This window comes from Porites lutea, chromosome 11 (genome assembly GCF_958299795.1).
Source record: "Porites lutea chromosome 11, jaPorLute2.1, whole genome shotgun sequence".
NCBI lineage: Eukaryota > Metazoa > Cnidaria > Anthozoa > Scleractinia > Poritidae > Porites > Porites lutea.
In genome coordinates, this window is record NC_133211.1 from 13,638,846 (window position 1) to 13,662,926 (window position 24,081).

The 24,081-nt window shown below is 38.6% G+C and overlaps 1 protein-coding gene across 1 annotated transcript; it reads left to right on the forward strand.

The window, feature by feature from the left end:
* Nucleotides 1-1,065: 1,065 nt before the first annotated feature.
* Nucleotides 1,066-23,232, forward strand: LOC140951596 (G protein-coupled receptor kinase 3-like). The gene is made up of 23 exons (XM_073400882.1): nucleotides 1,066-1,223; nucleotides 1,333-1,409; nucleotides 1,590-1,663; nucleotides 5,587-5,688; nucleotides 6,373-6,453; nucleotides 7,428-7,489; nucleotides 7,935-7,986; nucleotides 8,549-8,640; nucleotides 9,477-9,564; nucleotides 10,178-10,259; nucleotides 11,204-11,256; nucleotides 11,970-12,047; nucleotides 13,886-13,980; nucleotides 14,812-14,919; nucleotides 15,591-15,657; nucleotides 16,339-16,439; nucleotides 16,884-16,950; nucleotides 17,944-18,039; nucleotides 18,568-18,643; nucleotides 19,396-19,476; nucleotides 19,828-19,958; nucleotides 20,237-20,362; nucleotides 21,362-23,232. The coding sequence occupies exons 1-23, from the start codon at nucleotides 1,111-1,113 to the stop codon at nucleotides 21,512-21,514; spliced, it is 2,055 nt and encodes a 684-aa protein (XP_073256983.1). The 5' UTR covers nucleotides 1,066-1,110; the 3' UTR covers nucleotides 21,515-23,232.
* The last annotated feature ends 849 nt before the right edge of the window (nucleotides 23,233-24,081 follow it).

Genomic DNA, 24,081 nt, shown 5'->3' on the forward strand with positions numbered 1-24,081 from the left:
TGAGACGCTCCCCTTCTCCGCCTTTCATCCGCCCTTGTTGGTCCTCTTGGGTGGGTATTACGATTCTGAGGAAGTAAAGAAATGAAAATCTTTTCTCTTCATTCTGACTGGATGTTTGAAAGGTTCCAGATGGCAAGAAGCTGAAAAGGTTACCTGTTGTTCAAAACGAGGCTGATGACGGAGATCCATCTTTTAGCTGTCGGGTCCAGCAGGTGGCCATGATCGAGCATTTTTTTTGCGGAAAAAATTGGTTTTGTTCGAAAAAAAGTGGCAGACCCTACATCTGTAATTTTGAACTTGTCGTCAACAGCCTGATTATCTACCTTTGTAATCCAGATTATGCAAACGAATCTGACACATCACCAACCTTTAAAGTTGAATTGATTTTAATATAACAGTGCCCCATAATTACCCAACTGTCGTGCTTAACTTAAAGTTGCGAAGGCGCGTGCCTCAGGAAAGTGTTAAATGACATCTTATATCAACTCATTTTACAAGAAAAATAAAACTAAATACCTAAGAAGTAAAGACAATACTCGTTTTGTGTTGCACCGATAAAAGTTTTTTTTTGCCGCAAAGAGGTTTTTTCAAAGAATGTTCTCCTTTACTTAATCAATTGTTCGTATAGCAGTCTAAGAAAAAAAAAAACTAAAAGGCACGAGATTCGAGCCACACTTACAGTGCCAATATCTCAGTAAAAGGAATTATGCAAACCTTCAGTTTTACCAATATTACCAAAACAAACATTCTCAAGAGATTTTAAACGCATTCCCCTAATGTCTGTCAGCGTGTTATCACCAGTGACAGTCGACAAAAAAAAAATTCCGAAGCGACAGAAAACTAAAGAACCATAACGTTGATTTTATTCAAAAAAGAATTCACAGTTATTCAAGGAGTTATAGATAACATCGTCGGGAAAGCATGCCGAAGTTACTAGGAGGAAGCCGTAATTGACTTTTGCCCGTATAGCCATCAAATGGGCCGCCATCATGGATTGTCACGTGACTTATTACCTCTGACCAATCAGCAGCCGACAAACTGTGATGAAGAGTTCGCAAATGTTCATCGCCGAGAGGAAATTTGCAACATAAACCAAGCTGCCAAGCCAAGATGGCGGACCTCGAGGCGGTTTTGGCTGATGTTTCCTATTTAATGGCGATGGAAAAATCGAAATCCACGCCGGCCGCACGTGCGAGCAAGAAAATAGTGTTGCCTGATCCATCGTATGTAGATTATTACGATCGCTTTTAATTCATATCCCTAGGATTGAGTTTGTTAACCTGAGAATTTAGGTCTGTTCCATCAACGACCTTGTTGCCTTTATATTTCCAGTGTTTACCACGTAATGCACAAGTATTTAAGCGAAAGAGGAGAGGTCCAATTCGACAAAATATTCGATCAAAGGATAGGTAAGCGAATCGTTCCAAAAGTAGTGTATAGTTAGGCTGCTGTCGTGTTTCTAACGCGCTTCCTTTCTCGAAAACTATATATGATCAGTGTAGTATACCTCGTAAACCATGCTATTCATTTAGCTTTTAAGCTTTTTCGACGACGCTCTGACGGATGTAATCTTCTGTTTCATTTTCAAGGTTATCTGGTCTTCAAGGAATTTTGCGAAACCCAATGCGACGAACCGGTCCCTCAGCTGGCATTTTACGAAGATGTGAGTGAGCGAGCTTTTATATCTTACATTAATTTATTTATTTACCTTTGTATTTTCCCAACTTTGTGCAGGAAGCTGCTAAGCAGCCGCAAGTTTACAAGAATATTTTCTTGAGTGGGCGGGTGCTTGTTGTGCAAGCTTAACTGGAGAAGCGTGATAAATAGTCGTCAAAAATTTCTCAGATAGCCTAACCAGGCTGTAAGCTCAACTTATTGCTGCAATTCGCGAGCAATGAATTTTTTTTGAGTCAGCTGTAAATTGTGGCAGCTTTTTTCGCCTACTAGAAGACTTTTGTTTCTGGGTCGCCAAAATGAGCTTGCCATTCGTTAGAAAATATACAGTATTTCCTGTGTTTCTTTTTTTTTGAAAGCTCGTATTTACTGCCCAATGACTGTGGAAAGGAAGTGCAATGGTGTATTGTAAGAGGGCATGTTGGAATTGTCAGCCACGGTTTACAACTAACACAATTCCACTTCCTGCCTTTATATTCAACTCGTACGATACTTAATGCCCCAAACTAGATCCTACGCTAAATAATGAAAACCAACTAATTTCTCGGAGTTTGGGAACTTTAATTGCTTCGTTTTTTGCACGAATTATAAAGATGTTCCCTTTGTGCCCTCGAACATTTGTTTTGCCGTTCAGTTGTTGTCATGGGTCGTAAATCACCGGTAGAGTGATCCTGCAAGTGGTAAATACAAAATAGGTTTAATTTTGAGAGCTATAATTTGGATTTTATCTATTCTTCGTATGCGTGCAACTATTGTTTTCGGAAAAGCTCGGCAACATCGAGTTGAATTTTCAATGTTTTTGCGTTGCTTTTGAATAAACATAGTTGAAATCGACACCCTGCCCGTTCTCTCAATCGCTGCTTATTGAAACACGACTCGACGAAACAGCTTTTAACAAACACCGTTACGGGCGTTTAGTCTGTGTTTGCTCCGCCGTTTCTTGGTCCGATCAGCGTGCTCTTAGAAGATTTAAGCGTTCACGGCGCCAAAATTAGCACGTCCATAATCATTTTGTCCTCTTCGCATGTACAAATTTAATGCTGGTAAACACGATGGTGCATTGAAATCAGTTGTAACAATTGTTATGCTCTTAAACCACAAATTTGTTTCTCTTTGAGTCTTTCATTCACAAAAAGTGCCTTCCTCTTGACTTTTTTTTCTCTATCGCACGATCTACCTGTTCATAAAAATTAAAACTACCAAGGGGAGAAAGTCATGGAAATTTTGTTTTTATGCGATTCCCCGAGGAGTTGCTTTGAACATCATTACCACAACAAAACCGAAATTATAAGGCAAGATAATTGGAAATAGGGTACAATTTGAGGGTGATTGCTATGCCCGAGTTTGATCGTCCCATGATTCTATTTTTTTACCGTTTAACTCTTGCAACCCAGTTTTTTATCTGCCAAAGTGAAATCTTAACTTGTAAATTATTAATGAATGTCTATGGTAAACAGAAGTAAAGGAATATAATTCATATTATTCACTTGGTATGTGCTTGAGTCTTAACTATATTGGACGAGAAATTTACAAGATAAAAAAGTGTCGTTTTTTGCTCAGTGAACTTTTTTGTAAAAAGTAATATCTAGCGATTTCTTCTCAATTAATTGAAATATTTTTGTTTAGTCTAAGGTTCGATTTTATATTCTAAATGCAGTAAAATAGAATTAGAAGCAGAGATATTGTTGCCTGGCAAACCATAGTTTTCATGGGATTTTACCTAGTACACATGCTGTTGCCTTAATATTAATGATGTCCATGTGACGAAGATATTAAAAATTGAATTATTTTATTAATCTTTCAGGTATTGTAATCATGATTATAAAAGATCTTCCCAAGCAAATGTTGTTTGCCAACACATAATGTATATCATTGTTATTCTGGGCAAATCTTGGTCATCAAATTTATTCACTGAAATTGCTAGAATGAAGTGAAAATTATTTTAAGTGGTTCATTTATTCATGAAAAGGTCATTTGCATACATGTCATGCAACTTTCATTTAAATCCTACATCTTATGTTTGCTGAAAGCCATGTGGAATTACACTTTTGAGAGTTAAATTTTAGCTTGTTTAAACTTGTGAGCACCAGTTATCTACAACATTTGAACTGATTACTCTCTAACCCTTTGTGAATTTTCACCATGATTTTGAAGTCTATTTGACATGCACGTCGCAGTTTAATCAAAAATTTCCAAAGCATGGTCGTTAATAAGTTGTATAAAGGACTTTTGTGTTTCATTAAATTAACAGCCATACATGTAACAATGTATGTGTAACTAACAGGTCATATATTTAAAAACCTGCCCTTAACTTTAGACTTGTAATAATTTTATTCATCTGCCTTGTTTCCCGTAATATAATTTATGCTAGCTGTCCTTAAGATGTCTAGTATAAATACAGGAAATAACACAGGCAGATGCATTAAATGTCAATTGTATTAAAATGTCCGATTCAGACGTCTAAACCAAGACGACTACAAAGTATTGTTTGTGGCATCAATATCATATTTTCCTCATCAATGGTGACAAATTTTGTTCTTTGCATGCTTGATTGATGACAAGAAGACAGTTTTGCTTTTTTTGTTCTTTTGTAAACCTATTGTTTCCAACCTATAGTATTCTTATTTGCATAGTATTTTATAGAAAAAAAAAAACAGAAACACTACACATATAGTGTTCAGTTACTTTCCTTCTTTATACTTGTTGGAGGAAGTCTTAATTTTTTTCAGATCATTGTCATAAAAGTGATATATTTACATAGCTAATGTCATTATTGTTGCAAATACAGTTGTAATAATAAATTATCAATTGTGACAGGTGTATAACCCTGATTTTGTAATGCAGGTTTGGTACTCAAGAGGTTAATACTTTATAGTTGTGTCTTTTGCATGATTAGGCCATTTCAGAAAATATCCATACCGTATAACATGGACAGCTTTTGGGAATTCCAAGGGCAAGGAGGGTAGTTTTAACTAGAAATCCAAAGGCATAGTAGATACTTATGATTGGAATTCCGAAGATGTGGTGGGTGGACATCTGAAATTTCCACAGGGAAGGACAGACAGGAGTTTACATGTATTCCTTGAAAATTCTTTTTGTATGGACTTAATCAGTTAGCAAATAAAGCATGATCTGATGACACTGCTAATGACCATGGAAGCAGGATACAAGACAAGCACTGATCGATCAGGCATGTGTTCATTTTCATTTGCAGAAAAAAACCAAAATGCTTCATCAGTAGTTAGCTTCTATAGCTTGACTATTATGTGTAAACCAAAGGACTTGCCATCCATATCATGGAGGTCTCATATGACTCACTCGCCAAACTGAATGGGGAGGAGGAGTTAACAACTCTGAAATTCCGAGGACATGGTGGTGGGGGGGGAATGCATTTTGGTCATTCCTGAAGTGAGGGGGGGGGGAAATATGGTAACCGTCTGTGGTATGGTATGGATATTTTCTAGGATCACCCATTATTTCCAGGAAAATCTTTTCCCAAAGAACAACTGCTTATACTGGCAAATGTGTTGGAACCTTCAAAATTCATTTGCATTTAGCAAGTATGGAAGTTTGTATTTCCAGCTTATTGAGTGTTGCAACTGCACTCTCTAAATATCAACTTTGACATGACTGTCTTTGTACCAAATAGGGAATAAAATTATTAAGAATATAATAACACTAATAATGATGATAACGACAATGATAATAATAATAATGATAATAATAATAATAATAATAATAATAATAATAATAATAATAATAACATAACGATGATGATGATATCTTATTTTTTAATCTTTTAGAATAGTATTGTGGGATATTTTTTGAGTCATGCCTACATTGTATTATGGTCAAAACCTAAAGCCAGGAGTGTTAACTGATTAGAAAATAAAAATCGTTTTTTTACTTTAGATAAGAGAGTATGAAAAACTACAGTTTCAAGAAGACAGGTTGAAGATGGCACGAGAAATATTTGACAAATACATCATGATTGAGCTCCTTGCATGTTCACATGTAAGTGTTTAAGTAGTTGATCTTTTATGTGTATTTTTATGTATGTATGTAGGTTCTGTTATTTGTTTAGTAATGCAGTTCAGCTAAATGTATTTCCTTTAAGAATAATACAATGGCTTCAATACTAATTAGGACGGTCACTTAGATTTCAAGTTGGCAAATACATGGAAATAGGGAACTTGAAACATTTCCCAGTGGATGAAGAAAGTTGTTGCTGCTCTGTGTTGTCTAGCAACCCAAACAGTGCGCAAAACATTTTTTGAAAGGGAAGCACCTACATGTAGAGAAGGGAGACTAATGATGTTTGAACAAACTGGACAAGGGAGAAGTCTTAAAAATACTAGACTAACATTGTGAAAAGCAGCAAAAGATGAGACCAACTATATCCCTGTACACCAATATGGGGAAATGAAAGAAAGATACTAGTACAACTTCAACTGATGTACCTACAAACCTAAAAAAGACTATAGTCTAACAATTTACCAACTAAGATAAAGATGGGCTGTAAAAGAGACCAAAAGCTGTCTAAAAGATCAATGGAGAAGCAGAACAAGACAAGGCAAGCATCATATAAATCAACTGACATTCTGAGGATTGTAGGAAGACATTTAAAACAAACAGCTTTATGAACGAACTGACCTACAGCAAAGTATTGAGAGTTTGTATAATTATTTCATATTACAGTCGTTTTCCCAAAGTGCTCTGGAACAAGTTCAAAGTTCAATTATGAAGAAAACAAAAGAGCTTCCATCAACGTTATTTGAGGTAAGAAAGTAATAAAGTATTTCATAATTTGTCTCTTTTTGATGTCCAGGGAAAATAAGCCAGTAAGCTTGGTTGTTTAGGATGTTCATGGTTTTTACAGAGTCTTGGATTCCTGGAAGAGTCTTGAAATTTGCTGTCCAGTTGTCCAGACCAGAAAGTGTAAAAAATAAAGACACAATTGTTAATTCTAATAAAGTCTTGAAAAATGGTAAAAAGTCTGTTACTTTTTGTTTCAAAATTGCATTAAGTGGGTAATTGCTTAAGTAAAGTTTTTTAATAGTCAAATCTTATTAACAGAACTCTCTTATGTCCACATTGCTCTATGGTTACTGTACCTTTGCAGTGCATTATGGGTAAAGCTTGTTTCCTGAAATTTTCAAGGGTTCTATCAATGATTGATTTGATTACCTCAAGTCTGGAAAAAGAATATTATTAAATTAGTCTTTTGCAAATGTATAAATCCTGGATGCTCCTATTGTTGATTTTTTTTCCTGGAATTGTCTTACTCCTGTCTATTCTCCCCCCTTGACTTTCCCCAATGAGGGTTGACTGGTTATAACCCACATGATCCCTTTTAGCATGTCCAGTTAAGCTTTGTCCGTAAGCTCTCTTTCTCTTTACATTTCTCCCTCTTCTGCCATTCTTTCCTATTCTTCCAGCTGTTAAAATTATCAGGAAGATAGTACAGTCAAGGTTTTCATTAAGAATTCTAGTAGCAGGAGAAAGGTGTAACATTACAGGATAATATTTTGAAAGAGGCTCCACGTATGAATAAAAATTAGTCATAGAGGTTGCTGAACATCAGATGGATAATTCTGCATAGTAAACAGACAATTCTCCAATCTCTAACGCTAAATGAACACCCTGACAGTGTACTCAAACATGTAAGTACCCAAAAATAATTAGATTTGAAAGGAAAATTTATAAGTAATTTAGTTGCTGATATTGGATATTATTCAATTTTATTTTTAAAGCCCTACATGTTAGAAATCAGAAACAGTTTAAGAGGATCAATCTTCCAAAAGTTTTTGAAAAGGTGAGTTTCTCATACTTTTATTTACCAGTATGTCAGTTTTGCGGTTTTTGGCCCTTTTTTGGGTTGGTTTTTCAGTTTTTGCACTTTAAAAAGCGTGATCCTTTTGTCAGGTTTTGGTGTCTGTTGCAGTTTGTGGCGTTTTCTTTTTTGGCATTTGGGGTTTTTGGCAAAAATACAAGTGGTTTTTGGTGTCCGATGTGATCTTAAATCCAAGCCAAAGGTGGTCTTTGACTGACCTTGTGCTTAATCCACCTTCAACAGCTGCATGCCAAAAGGCACCTGCAAATACTGCTTTTCCCTACCCAAATCCTATTGCACATGACAGGGTTATATGAACGGGATAAAGGTGGCTTTGGTTGGTTGCTTATTGAGTTTTCAATAATTTATTGTATTATAACATTGCATTTCACTACAATGCAGCTAACGACTATTATTTTCATTCTAGTGACAGATATATCAGATTTTGTCAGTGGAAAAATGTGGAGCTAAATATTAACGTAAGTTGGCATCTATCACCTAAATGTGTGAATGTGTACTTGAATCAAAACACAATGTACAGAATGTACTTGCAGAGTCTGTAATATTAGAGTACTCAGTAGATAGTCTGAATTAATTACAGTTCTGCTTAAAAAAATTAATTACACTACCGGTCTTGTCTCGTTTCTTGTGAGGTGAGCATCTCATCTTGTGAGACAAGTGGTCTTGTCTCGCGAGAATCAATAAAGTTTGTTATTTTTATATACATTGTATTGAGCAGAGTGAGATAAATGTGTTCCTTTCAATTGTGATAGTTTTGATCTGCTTCTACATGAAATTAGGGCATAGGAGATGTTTGGTTGTGCTATTTGGGAATGTGGCACTTGAAAGGGTCTTGTCTCTATTAAAGCTGAGATGCTAATCTTTTGAGAGGAGACTTCAACTCTCAAGATGAGATGCTCATCTAGCCAGTGGATATTAACTTACATACTGTAAGATACCCATGCCCAATATTTTTAATGCAATCACTATCATTTTGAAGGATGTAATATGCTAATTTAGTCAACTTTGCTCTTTCCTCAGCTAACCATGAATGATTTTAGTGTACATAGAATTATTGGCCGTGGTGGATTTGGAGAGGTGTATGGCTGTAGAAAGGCTGACACAGGAAAAATGTAAGACTAATAATTGTGTAATTTTGAATGGTTCTTAAGCGAGAATGCTGTAACCCAATGTCTGTGAATTTGAAACTTGAACAGGCTTATTAAGATTACTCTCAATTTGGCCAGTAATTATGATCAGAGGTACATTGTACATGTGGCCTAATTCAGAGTTGTAGGTGAGTCGATCAGTATTAGTCGGTTTGGACAGTGGATGTTGTTGAGAACTTTTTTCCACTGAAATTTTTCAAATTAAAATTAATAAATGTGCTTGTACAACAAAGCAAAATAATGTTTCATTGGTTTGAAGATAGTTCTTTAATAAAGTGAAATTTCAACATTGTTTCATTATAATGAACAAGAAAACTTACCTTATGGTATGTTAGTTTTAGTCTTTCTGTCTGGGTTTCCTTTTTGTTCACCAACAGCTGTATCTTGAGCTTGGGCCTGTTGTGGTCTTATCTGGTAAAAAAGAGACCCACATTTTGGTCTGAGATTCTTTGAGTTGGCAGTTCCGCATAAAATTGTTCAAAATGCTTCATTATTGTTTGGCCTGATTGGAATTCTATCCATTTTATTTGCATGATCCAGTCATTATATTTTACCCTGTCACAACCAGTGCTGTAGAGCAGGAATTTAATTATGGCACAGCACACTAACTGCATGGTACATTTTTGTCATTTAAATGCAAATGATCATAATTTTTTTCCATAATGCAAGGTGTCATTTGTGTTATTTGGCTTGTTTTGAGACTGCCTTAAGTGTTATAGCTTGCAATGTAAACAGAGCTTTTTAAGATCTCCTAGCATAATCATTGAACCATAACATTCCTTTTTTGTTGCATCATTAAGGTATGCCATGAAATGCCTTGACAAGAAGAGAATCAAGCTAAAGCAGGGAGAAACTTTGGCATTAAATGAGAGGATTATGCTCTCCATGGTAAGTATTTTGTGAAAGATCTTAGATCCATTTCAAACCTCCTGCCACTGTCATGACTGTAGCACAACTTGGTTTTACGTGTCTAATTCAGTTCAGGCGAATAAAATAGAGCTACATGAACAAAACATAAAAATGACTGAGGGGACATAAAAATTCTGAAGTGCCCTATTTTCTTGATTACATGCTGGGTCCTCAGTAAACAGCTGGTGTAACACAGGAAGTTGTACATAAGCACACTAACAAAAAAGACCAGGCCCCGGTTGTCCAAACGCTGGATAGCGCTATCCATCGGATAATCACTATCCAGTGTATAAGTAATTGGGAAACCAATTGTGTTATCCACTCCACTTTTTGAACAACTGAGGCAAGGGAAATATTCTTGGTATGCAAATAATTGCCTCTGCTGTCACCATTTGTGTCTGATGTCTGTCCAATTTCTTGTAAGTTAGCTGCTATGTTTTATTCCCATGTATCTCAAAGAGACTTGTTTAGTTTCATTGATTGTGTCCACCAAGGCAATCGATAGCTTTAAATTGACTTTCATGTTTTTAATGCCAGTGATGGTTTTTGTTGTTTTTTTATTAATCATCCTGTTTCAATTGTTATTTTTCAGGTCAACAATCCTTTTATTGTGTGTATGACATACGCCTTCCAAACTCCAGACAAACTGTGTTTTGTGTTGGACTTAATGAATGGTAGGTATTGCAGTACGTGTGGCTTTCCGCTGGCTGAGAAATAAATGACGCTGGTAACTTTTTTGTTACATACAGCAGGGAGTATGACTATGTTCTAGTGTGTAGGGATCTTCATGTCAGATACTCATTGAAAACTCAGTTTGTTTTCTTGCCATTGTCTTACCTGCCCCCCCCCCCCCCCCCCCTCCATAAGCCTTCCATGTGTTTTCAAGTTGTTTTAGCATTTCAAGTTGTGCCTTAGTTACAATATTGATGCTAGCCTCAGTTCTTGTTAGCTGGTTTCACAGTTGTTGTATATCTATTAGAAGTAGTATTTCTGATTAGTGGTGATTATATATAATGTCAGGCTTCATGTTTTGGCTTGGCATGGCTGTCAGTTGTTTGTGTGCAAAACCATTGTTATAAGATTGAGAGTCACTTGGAGCACTTTTCCCCACACTCCTATATTTTTGTGCATTATGTTATGTGCACTGCCGTCCCTAACCTTAACATAGATTTGGCCCAGGATTTTCATTTTTTTTTTTTTACATTAGAAGGGCTTCCCAAAATTGAGTAGGAGGGGAAAGTTAGAAGGTTGGTTTGAGAATCAGCTTCTCCATTTTCCTTCAGTGAAGGGCGGGCACTGTGCTCAGAGTAAATTGGTTCTGGTATGCAGCGCCCATCTTCTTATGAAACCAGCCAAAGATGAGTCTTAGAAATGTGATAAATAAAATATTGCTGTGTCCTTTGTAGCCCACCAACACAAATTTAGAGAAAAGAGAATTATAATAAGAGCTCTTTGTTCTAGCCTGGGGAGCTGGGGATAGGGGTAGATTGTGTTAATCTAACTTCTGGGATAACAGGTCAGGAACAGTTCTTGTGTGATCACACAGGAATTCTAAACAGTGATCAAGCTCATTTGTTACATTTTCCTGTTATTAATATTTATAAAACTCCTTTTGTAGGTGGTGATTTGCATTACCATTTGTCACAGCATGGTGTCTTTAGTGAAGAAAATGTAAGTGGCACTATACAGTCAAACCTTGATTATCCGGACTCATGGAACTTGAGTAAATAGTCCAGATAATCGAAAATATGAATACAATAATGTAAACATAGTGAATAAAGAAAACAAAAGTTAATTGTGAATTAGCTCCCACTTGCATTCTTGTACGGTCTGTATGTATTGTGTATTTACAAATACAACAGTTACTGTTTCAAGTGTTCATAAAACATTGTTTTAAACAAACGTATGGAAGGATTAATGAGCTTTTTATTCGTTTCAATTTTTGAAGATCACATCTTATTAATATTCATGAAACAAATAGGACCAGGGAAACAAATCTGGATAATCGAGGTCTGGATAATCAAGGTCCGACTGCATGAGTTACATGTACTACTTTTTTTCAACTTGGCTAGCTGCGTAAAATAATTTTATGTCCAGATTCCCCAGGCTTGTTACTTTTCAGCAGGTGCTGCGCCTGTTAGCCAATTGCAAAGAAACTAATTACCGTTCATTTGGTTTAAGTTTGTTGTGGGAGTTTTTAAAACCTTTTTTGTTTGAAAATATTTTACCTATTCGTGATCTAATTCTGATTCTAATGTCTTTTTTTATCCAAAAACCAGAATATTAGTTAAGGTCTGTTGAATGTAGATTATTGTAATGTTAGAAGACTACAAAGAAGTTAGTTTAACTTGAAGCTGTCTTGTATCTTTTGTTGTTTTTCACAGGTAAGGTTCTATGCTTCAGAAATAATTCTTGGATTGGAGCACATGCACGATAGAAAAATTTGCTATAGGGATCTTAAGGTACAAAAACATAAGTTAAAATATATCCTGATTAAGATATGCTTAAGCTTGTTAAGCTTATGTTGCATATATATAGTTGAGTTTAAAAGCTTAACAGGGATCTTGCAAGGCCAAACTAGGTACTGATGTTGTAGGTATAATCTTCTCTCAACGAACTAGCGTGATAAAGAATTTCCTTTGTTTCCTAGTCCTACTTATTCATAGGATTCAGAGAAAATTCTGTTTAACCTGAGAATGGGCTTAACTACTTAATAGATGTCTGTCTATTAACTGCACGTGGCAAAACCAAATCCAGGATTTTTTTCGGGTCCCTATGCAATGATTATTGAAATCTTGCGCAAACCGATATCTTACCTAAAAAAGAAATTAAAAAGCACTTACCCTTTCTTCCGTCTTTGTTGGTTTCTTTCAATATTCTTGAGATCTTCATTCTTTAAAATTTGTAAAAGAAAGTCTTGACTTTCACTGAAAGTGACGGCGGCGGGAAAATGATGTGTCATGTGACCTTTTTGTCTATATTTGGTTAGAATGAATAACGCCACTAGTAACGCTTCTTCGTGGCTGTCACACTGTCGGTAGAAGTTTAAGGCCATCCTCTTTTTTTTCCTCCATTTAGCGTCGTCTGGCCGACCCAAATTTTTGGCATTTTTAAAAATGAGCATAGTAACAGCATAGAGAAAAACAGTAACATTTTTTACAGTATATTGTGCATTTTGTTAATCCAAATTTGTGAATATTAACTTTTAACGTCATCCTGGGGTAACAGGGCCTCCTATTCCGAGACTCCTTGTGATTTTTTTAAAGTGTTTTTATTTTCAGTCCGACCGACTGACCCAACATCAGGAAAAGCATTCGACGCTAAACGAAAAAAGAAAGGGGGTGGCCTAGTACTAAAGCAGGAAGCCGTATTCTCTTTCTCATGCGGACAAAATTAAACAAGTCGTTATGAAGAGCTTCACTTTTTTCTTGCAGCAATTTTTCTTACATAGTTGGGTTTAACGCTTATGGAAAGGAAAAGTTTGAAAAAATATATAAAAAAGAATAACAAAAAATAACAAAAGCTGGTAAAAACCGAAAAGGGGTGGGGGGGGGGGGGGGGGGGGAGGAATCAAAAAAGGGCAATGAATTCACAAATTCCGTCCTAGTTTTTAGAAGAACTGATCACAGCAAGTCTTTTTAACCGCTTTGAATCGCACCCTCAACTTTAACTAATCTACATTAGTTTAGATTGATCCACAAAATAATATAAACCGTTTTGAAAACCGCTTTTTTTAATCTTACGACACCTTTTCACGAGTAGACCAACACATAAAAAACCAATACCGAAAAATAAGGGAAGTGTGGCAACCCGAAAGTCCTTTTTTTATTATTATTTTTTTATTAGGAAAATTAGAAGAAAAAAAACTGAACGTTCAGGCAGGTGAATCGCTAATACACTGAAACTGCAAAACGCAGATTTCGAGAGCAACATTTGTAACCGTACCCTGCGAACAGAGTCTCCTTCGATCTTCCTAAATAAGTCGGGAAGAGGAAGGAAAGATCGAAGCGACTCTGCTAGTAGGGTATTGTAACCGAAGTATGGCATTTTAATATTTCGTGATACCGGACACAGATGACGTAAAACAAAAGAACAAAAATCATTAAACAAAGCCAAACAGATCATACTGATGAACAGAAAACAAAGAGGTCTTTTATTTTACATCATCTGTGTCCGGTACACCAAGTAAAAGCGCGAAGTACCCTAAACTGCTTAATGTTACGGCCTCCGCAAGGACGGTTTGATAGATGTCATTCGATTAACAACGATCTAATGTGGCTTTTTTTCTCTTGGTTTACAGCCTGCCAATATCCTGCTAGATGAACACGGCCATGTCAGAATATCAGATCTTGGTCTTGCTTGTGACTTTTCGAAGAAAAAGCCCCATGCCAGCGTGTAAGTACGACAGTGTATGAATGAAATAACCGAAATCGACGCCCAGCTCTTTTGTCGTCTGTTTATCAAAGAGGAGTATGAAGTTTTTTGGTTTGTTTTAGCCGGTTTTATTATATACGAATCTCTCTTCTTCACAACTTTTTCTCACGCATTATCATTACAAACGGTTCCCGTTTCTAAGGAGCTAACGTACATTCTGTAGGAAAAAAAACCTTTTATCGGGGTTGTGATTTCCCGTCGAAACTGAGAACCCTTTAAGAGATTACGCCCACTTTGTGCCGGCTACATATAGTGTCGCGGAAAAGTTACTCGAAAAATCCTGTAAACGTCGCTGCCAAAATCTGACAGGATCAAAAAATGTTCAAAAGGCAGTAGGGTTTCGGATAAATGCAGCCTCTGTACAGGTAGCTGGCCTGAATGTCGGCCCTCTCCTCGTAAACTTCCGTACTGGATAGGCCAAATCCTTAGGGAGCTTAAGCAACGACGACGGCGGCGGCAACGAGAACGGCAAAAAATCAATAGGTACTTTTTTTATTGCCGTCGTTGCACGACTACAACGTGAAAGTGCCTAGATTCACGTTTTGTCGAGGACATGAACGCAAGACAACAACTTTCGTTTTCTTTTCATTAACTTTGATAAAGTCCTTTAGGATTCAACTCCCAAAAAATTTTGCCAACATTTGACGAATTTAACGAGATGGAATAAGCGCGAATTCGCTTTTTAAATGACGTTTTCGTAGCCGTCGCCGTCGTTGTTGCAGTGTGCATGCGTATCAACCGTGCTCCTCAGGATGTTCCACTCGTTTGACACGTTCGGTTCTTTCTCCGCAGCGGGACCCATGGTTATATGGCCCCCGAAGTTCTGAAGAAAGGTGAGGCATATGATTCCTGTGCGGACTGGTTTTCTCTCGGATGTATGCTCTTCAAATTGCTGGTTGGGTAGGTATACTATGGAATTTTTACAAATCTGATTTGTGTGATGACTTAACTCTGAGGGTACACAGTTAATACAGTTGGGCGCTGATCTCAAGCGACCGGTTAATCAAAAAAGCCCAGGAGCCAGTGCCTGGGTACCAGCGTAAAATGGTGTTGTGTTCGCACCTTGGGTGCCTGATATGTGACTGCGTACATAGTTACTCCAATTCGCCCCATCAGACGCCATTTTGAAACGTCAGCTTAGCAGCGAGTACAAAGCAGTCGACTGCCATATTACTTGCAAAAACAGTGTGCACAAAGGAACCCGGTGCCCACTTTTGTGTACGAGAACAAAGTCTCGACCTTGTACTCGGGTACCGGCACCGTGCCCGAATACTAGCATGGGTACTTGAAAAAAGGGTGTGTTCACATTAGTGTCCTACAGCGAGTACTCTTCTCGGGCACCGTGCCCGGGCACCAACGCTGCCCATTCAAAAGTCCTTCTAAAACTAATAAAAAGAAACACAAGCTGTCGAAATCACGCGTCTGTCTCAAGCAAAGGGAATTCCCGTTGCTTTGCCTTTATTTTTCATTCGCGTCGGGGACCAGACAACAGCCCCACAGTGCAATTCGAGTCAACTACCGACCCAGTCTCAAATCGGGCCAATAGTGATGTTTGGCTTTTTCATTTACAGACACAGTCCATTCAGACAGCACAAAACAAAAGACAAGCATGAGATTGATAGATTAACACTAACTTACGTAAGTATGGTTAACCTAAAAAAATCCACTTTAAGTACTAATTGGCGACAGTATTTTACGTCTACAACTGGAGACGGGACCACCATTTTACGTGGTCATCCGAACCACGCAAAGGTCTAGCCCCGGAAATCGAACTCCCGACCTCCCGCTCTGCAGTCAAGCGCTCTACCGACTAAGCTAATCCTGCCGCTGTTAATACCCCAGTCACATGTAGAATTTGCGACCAAAATAAGATTCTGGGGTTTAACTCCAAACAGGTAAAAGAGTAGATAGATGACATGCTAGGAGACTGTTGTGCTTCTTCAGTTTGGATTAATCCATGAAATTGTCACTAAACCTGCACTAAAAGGATGCTAAGGCTGTTGTGTCGCGTGGTGGAAAGACGGGCTATGCTATTGGTAAAAACATTGTTGTAACTCGAGTCAAAATAAACACGTATTCGCCATTTGGACATCTCTCATAAAACACCTCGTTTGTCCCCCAAAGTTTTGCATAACCTTTGCTTTTCATTTCTCCTGGATATTGCAGTTGCTCCCGGGTTAATTGAAGACAATGGTAATGCAAAATTGGAGCCAAACAAGGTGCATTATGGGAGATGTGCAATGGCGAATAAGTAATAATTAGTTAAAGGTGACCAATTCCGCTTGTATTTAACGTGTTGTATGATTTTTACTCTTGCAGGATGTGGAGTACCCAGAATCCTTTTCAGAGAACATGAAGTCGTTACTTGCAGGACTTCTCAATCGAGATGTCCCCAGCAGGCTTGGCTGCACAGGCTCAGGGTAACTTGGTTTATTCTATTTGTTGCAGTGTTATACCAACAATTTACTCTAGAAACCAAAATACAGTCGAACCTCCACTAACTGTCCCTTCTCCACAACGGCCGCTTCTCTACAACGGCCACTGTTTCTGGCGGACAGACCTTGGAACCTCTGCACAACGGCCACGTTGGGGACATAAGAAAGTGGCCTTTGTAGAGAAGTTTAAACAAGAGTCAATGTATGCACTGTCCGCACAAAAAAAGTGGCCGTTGTTGAGTGGTTGCCGTTGTGGAGAGGTGGCCGTTAGTGGAAGTTCAACTGTACAGTCAAACCGAGGGAAAAGAAGAGGTAGCAATGTTCAAAACACGAATGCTCCGCCATCCATATACACGGTGTATGTGACATTGTATATGAGGGTCTGGATTTTGAACACAGAGCCTTATTGCTTTTCTATTTTCTTCGCAGAGCAAGAGAAGTGAAAGATCATACTTTTTTTAAAGAACTGGATTGGAAGTTGGTTGAACTCTTAAAGGTAGGAGGCCGTGTTGCTAAATAGAAACCAACTTAACGGGACGAAAAACGTTAATCTCCTGTTAGCCTGCTTTCGGTCGTTCTTTTGTGGATGTGGGAGCGTACGTGGGGAGCGCGAATTTTGGAGAAGGTGTGAATGGTGGTCCTGCGACCGAAATTGCTTAATTGCCGGCGCAATGTGTAATATAAGCCATATACAGCTGATTGGAAAGGTTGTTACAAGCTTCAAGGTTTACATTCGCCGCTTTAGGAACGAGAAAGGAACTGGTCCGAGTTATGTTTTGCAAAGGCTTCTGGGATCGTTACTAAGGACAGAGGGAAAAATTGCCAATAGCTGACCGCCGCGTCCCCTTTAACGATCCCAGAGCGACAATTGCGGGACACATTTCGGCTCTAGCTCCCTTCTTGTTTCTAAAGTGGCGAATGACAATGCCGAAACGGAGTCTGGAATATCGGAATGAATCAGCCCGTAAAGTCTATCGTGTTAGTCGCGAGAGTTAGTCGACTCCGTGTGTCGTGAGCACGTCTATAAATGAATCTTAACAAGTAAACAACAAAGACTGAACCAATTCACTTAAGGTCTTCTATCTCTGAATTCTTCGTTTATGGTTCTTTTCCCACTTCATTGAAACGCTTAGTCAAGAAAGAACTTTTTAAGTTTTTTGTGACAACCATTCTCAAATCAACTGAGCATTCCTGGAAAAACTTTCGTCTTCGGTGAACTTTCCTGAATTAATCTTACTAGGGCCATTTATAGCAGGAAAAATAAGACGTGTCCTAAATAAGACGCAAACTGTCCCTTATAAACGGCGACTTGACTAAGACGCGTCTTGTTTTAAACACAAAAAAACATTTTCGCCTCAATATTTGGCGAAGTGAATTGCGGAATACGTTTTGAATTAAGCTCTGTCGGGGTTAAAACTTTGCTTGTCCCTGACGACTACTTCTGTTGACAGAGTCATTTTTACCATTGTTATGCCATCTGTTCACACAGTACCCGCCACCACTCGTCCCTCCTAGAGGTGAAGTTAATGCCGCTGACGCATTTGATATCGGCTCATTTGACGAGGATGACGTCAAAGGCATCAAGGTAATATTCTTGGCTTATGACCACGTGACAAGGCGGCCATGTTGGTTAATAACCTCGTTCCCAGGGTTCTCTGAAGAAAGAGAACCGTGGGAACGAGGTTGGTTGGTTGACAAAATACATTTTTTACATAATTTGCATGAAAAACAGTTTACTTCTTAGCAGGAGGGAGCACTTTTGGTCTTTTCAGCCAACATTCAGTTGCCAACCAGCAATAGTAATACAAAAGAATGGTTAAGAGTGAATGGTTGGGCTGAATGAGACCTTTATCATAATTCCTGTTTATGTGAAGGCACGCGCACTTCGCTTGAAAATCGGACGCAAGCGCTTCGTGCCTTGAAAACCAATATTGAGAAAAAACTGACTGCTTTGCAGTCTTGTTCAGTTACAACCGCACGAGAGTCCAGTGGCTTACCGGAAAGGCTTGTTCAGCGACCAAGGGACAAGATGGTAACTCTCTACCTTCAACGATGCTTGAGTTTAAAATAACCACATATTGTAACGAATCAAAATGGTTACTTTTCCTTTAAGATGACGGAACAAGACCAGGAGATTTATAAAGATTTCAACTTAACGGTGTCAGAGAGATGGCAGCAAGAAATTGCTGGTATGTTTTGATAGATACCTCTCACAGAATGATTAAGGAGCTAACTTAATCTCGACTAAATGGCCAGTCAAATCAACAACTTGAGTTTAAACGAACCTTCTCAGTGGCCGATCCAGGGGAGGGGCACGCCCCCCCCTTTTTTTTATAGACCAAACTGAGGCCTGAAGGGCCGAAAAAAATTTTGTGGAGACCGTCTCCCTCCTTATCTCAGGGTCTTGATGACCAGCCCTGCGCCCCCCCCCCCCCCTCCCCCTTTATCTTAAGATCTGGATCCGGCACTGTTCCCCGCAGCTCCCCGTAAGTGACCACCCAAAATGGTCGCTTACGAGAATAACTACAGGGTTGTCTTCTGAGAAGAGGCCCCGACACATCTACTTTTTGGCAGAGAATTTGTAGGCCTTTCCCGCATTCCTGTAAACAAAGGCATCAAGTCGAGGCTTGGGTGGACAAAACACAGTGATTTGTATGAAATTGTCCACCCGAGCCTCGACCTCATTTTTTTATGTTTGCTCACTGGAGCGGAATGCGGGAAAGGTCTATTGCATGCAATTTCTAAGTCAACATTATCACATGTAGCGACATGTTTTCACTGAAAGTTCTTCGTGTACTCGGAGCGGCGTAGTACATGTTTTAGATAGGTGATTGCTTACGAGAGGTGGTCGCACAAGGAGTTTCGACTGTACCATCAACTGATGATATCGAATTTACCTTTATACGATGTTTATTTCTGTGTAATCTGTTTTAAATTGCAGAAACCGTATTCAAGGTTGTCAATGAGGAACACGATAAATTGGAAGCCAAAAAGAAGGCAAAACATCAGAATTCAATAACAGGTAAGAAATACATGAATTGGGAATGTTTACGCTCACAGGATTTTGTCCACCTTCTCAAAAGTTACCGTAAGGTTACCTTTGTCTGTAAATCTTTCTAAGAATGAAAGGCTTAATGGAAATTGGAGGCTGAGACTTTAGTGGAGTATTAAAAAGACTGACATTTGTATGTCAATTAAACAAACAAGCAAGGTTAATGCGCGACTAGATGTTCAGAGGGATCGGATACCCACCTAGAAAATTCGGTCCGCTTTTTAGCAGGGGACGTAGAAAGTGTCCTTTATCAGCACTTTTATGACAGAATTCATGACTCAGTTTCCAACAAATTGTTACGTACTTTTTTCACGTCTTTAGTTGCAGAAGATGGTGACCACTTGTTGGAAGGTTATTTGTACAAATTAGGGGGAACTTTGATGAGCAACTGGCCGAGAAAATACTTCCACCTCTTTCCTAATCGACTGGAATGGCGAGGCGAACAGGCTGGGGTAAGTTTTCTGTTTTCCATGAAAGTATCCGGGGGTCATGCTCATGGCAGCCAGGGCGGAAATCACCTGCTCTTAGTGACAGCTCTGATTGCCGTTTTAGAGAGTCATTAATCTCCCCTACTTGTCTCTTAAAGGCTTACCGGTCCCTTCACACTTCTTTACAAGATAATGATAAACTCTTCAGATGTTATTAACAGGCATGAAGAAAATTAGGACCATTAGTCATAAAGTGTGAGGTTCTCTTCTCATGAAGGTCATGCTGTTCTTTGTATCGTTAGCAAATGCCCAGTCTTTTATGTATGGAGAACATTACAGGAGTTGAAGAAACTCAAGTCAAAGGCTTTAAATGTATAAAGATCAGCACAAACATCCGGGATAACAGGGATCACATCCTTAGAGCAGAGGTACTCGTAGCAACAGTACAATCATGATAGAAACACCGTAATTTTTAGGGAGTCATTTTGACTCCGAAAATGGAGTGAAAATTTTAGGTACAGGATAACCCGTTTTGGGGGGTTACTTTTAATCCTAATTTATCTCCGAATTTGGGTTCATTTTTACTCCTGAAAAACGAGTTCTTTTTACTCCCAGTCTGGAGTTAAAATAACTCCGAAATGGGGTTATTTTTACTCCTTACATGGGTTGTTTTTACTCTTTTTGGAGTTAATTTAACTCTGAAAGTGGAGTAAAAATTGTAGGTACAGGATAACTCCTTTTTGGGGCTATTTTAACTCCTCAATGTCTGGGGTCACTTATTCCCGAAAAAGAGTGCTTTATACTCCTTTTTGGATTTAAAATAACTCCCCAAAAAATAACTCCACTGTAAGGAGGCAAATTAGCCCCACTAGAGGAGTTATTATAACTAACTGAAAATTACTGTGAAGCAAGATAGTCAGGCCAGTTTAGGTGTTATTAAAATAAATACTTTGCTCAGAGGCTAGGAGGAATAAACCAAAAGAAATCAGTTCGACATTCAGGGATAAATAATTGATTTCGAAGCAACGGAGTAGGGTATCAATTTTAATGTATCGAAATCGGCTCATTGATCTGTTAGGCCTCGCTTCTCGGTATTCATATTCTCAAACTTGCCCTGTGAAGGATGATTAGCTTAGCATAAATTTTCTGCGAATTTCTGCCGTAGAACTCTTGAAGAATTATTGATCATTCTAGAAGCTGACCTCGATATCTGACTATCCACCCTGGACCACGTGGTTTGGTATCTAGATCAAATCAAAGAACACAGATCAGTTAGTGGATTGTAAAGGGTTTATTGTCGTCGCCTTAGAAACATCTGCTAAAGTTGGATAGTTAAAAAAGACAAGAACTCACTTACGAACTGTCGATATTGACTGCTATGAGTATTGCTAATCTTTTACTGTTGTTGTTTCTTACCTCTATTCTAGACCGAGACGGAATTCCAAGAATGGATGAAAGAGATCAAACAGTCATTTCAGCAGGCGCAGGTCATGATGCGCGCGGGCGCGAAAATCATGAGTTCCGGCCACCGTTACATCACGCAATACAGCAAAGAGGAAAACGGCCCGGTGTCGCCATGATAAAATATCGTTCTCACGCACATCTTCCATCCTGTAAATACACACAGATTAAAATCAAAGAGTTCCAGCTTGAGAGAACGGGCTTCAAACTGCTACTGTTTTCCCAGTGGCAAAGAACATGACGTAGTAAATAGGTGTTGTATGATTGGTCAGTACTATAGATGTGAATTACCTACCATTGCCTGCGTATAGGCACAAACAAAGTATCATGGATTGGAGAGAGAAATTTTGGCGCGATTGTGGTGTATGGCGGAATGACATTATTCTTCGCGGTTACGTGGCTGAAGACGACGTCGTCACATGTTTTGTCATTGGTTCCATTTAGTTGTTTTAATTGCCTTTTAAAGGGTACAGTTCATCGAGTCATTGAAAGTATATGGAATTTCCCTTTCTGCAGCACCTGCCAAAAGAGAAAAATTATCAATGTCCATAGGTTTATTATGAAATTTCTCCGTCTTTTACACTTGTACAAAATTCTAAATCAATTCTTAACTTAAGTGAAATAATTTCTTTCTGCGTTTATCTCTTAGCATCTTAGTATCGTGATGGTAGTTGCTGAAAATATATGTGGATAGAATATCACTTGTAGGAGAGAGATGTATGCAGAAGTTAGAAAAAATATAGCAGTCTGAGACGCCAACATCGAACTGATATATAAGTCCCGCGATATTTGCTGGGCAAATTTTAACCATATCGGCAAGCATTGTATGAGTCTTGAAAACTTTCCGCTGTGTATATTTATTTGCGAGGCAGTTTAATTTGTAATGTCGTCTCAAGATGGTCATGAAAAATTGTCTGTACTCTTGTATATGATTCTTTATGTTCTTGGCATTGCGTGTCTTCTGAGTAAGGATTGTCAGTCTTGCTTTGCCGAGTTGAGTTAAAGTATTTCTTTAGAGATATAACAGTGGCGGATCCAGGGGAAGGGTCCGGGGGGTCCGAACCCCCCATCCCCCATCAGACCTGACGCTTGTTTGAGGCTGAAATTCTTACATCGACAGGATCGTATATCACTTTTTAATTGGCTGGGTTTTTTAATAAAACGCGCGTTGCATTTTCCCACAAATCTAAATGCTAGGAATATTCAAAAATGTAATTCTTTTTGGGTACCATCCTATGATCTGTTCGCCTCTGCTCGCAAAGCAGTATTTCCCGCGCAAACGGCGACCGGCGTTCACAGATTGGGAAACACTTGGTCGTCTCTGTGAGAAGTAATTTGCCACAAAAAAGTTCAACAGTCCTTTCTGGACCAAAGTTTGGACCCCCCAATCAAACACTCCTGGATCCGCCCCTGTATAATAGAGAATAGCCGAATAAGCTGAAACCTTTTTTGTGTTATACCAGTCTTAACCCTTTAAGCCCCAATATCCAACTACAAATTCTCAAGACTGTTCTCCATACATTTCGATGAAAAATAAGCTGAGAGAATTTGTTTAAATATCAAAGCATGTTTACTTCAGTGATCATGTTATCAATTCTTATAACCTAATTTCTTCAGTATGTAACTGAGACTGTTAGGAGAAAATTGATGTTGGTCACTCCTGGGACTTAAAGGGTTGAATTAATCCGAGTATGTGTTGATCACTTTGAGAAAGTCTTGACGCACTTTTGAATTCTCCCAAGGAGTAGGAAAGAAATTGTGATAACGATCTCTTAGGAAGTTTTACTTTCATCTTAGAATGACAGAGGTAGATGTAAAGAATACCTGGTTGACTATTGAGCCGTGTTTTCTCAAATAATTAGTTTGACACGTGCAGGCGGGGCGTAGCGAGGTGATTTTTTAGGTACGCAGTGTTTTCCATATCCACCCTACCCTTGCGCGGTTTTTCTCACGTAAGTGAACAAATGTGTACTGGCATACAGGCATAAAAGGCTTTTTATTTGGGCTGCTCTTGCAAGAGAAGATATATTTGCCCAATTTCCCATAATACCCCACCCGCAAGTCGACAAAGCCTACTAGGTGTCACCCCCATGCATGAAAGGGAATCCAAGACTCTTGGATTCTGGAATCCTCGCCATGTATTCTGGATTCCAGTAATTGGATTCCGGGTGTTTTGTCAGTGGAACTTGGATTCTGGATTCCACAGCAAAAATTTGCTTGATTTTCGATTCCAAAAGCAAACATTTCCTGGGTTTCGGAATCTGGGTTCCCTGACGTGGGTTAATTGGGGAATGGCTATGCAGTGACTTAGTTAAGCAAAGCCGCACAAATGGAAAAATATACCGATTCAAATCCACGCATGTAAACTTGTGGGTTAAAGGTGGATTTAACCGTTTTTTTTCTAGCTTATCCACTCTGAAGATCGTTTATGGTGATCGTTTCCAATCCTCAGCTTTTGCTGAAGACCTTGAACGGAGAAGTTTGCGCGTTTACAGCCTTAAACGGACCTAAGCATTCCCCAACACATATGATGCACTATATCCCTGATTTTCCTTGAATTTGACACCCTTTTTCAAAGGTATGGAATGAAAAAAGAAAAGGCCATGTTGCCGAGACCCGGGATTATTCAGAGCTTATGTGAACCCTTCGGATTTGAACCAGGGACCTTCAGATCTTCAGTCTGACG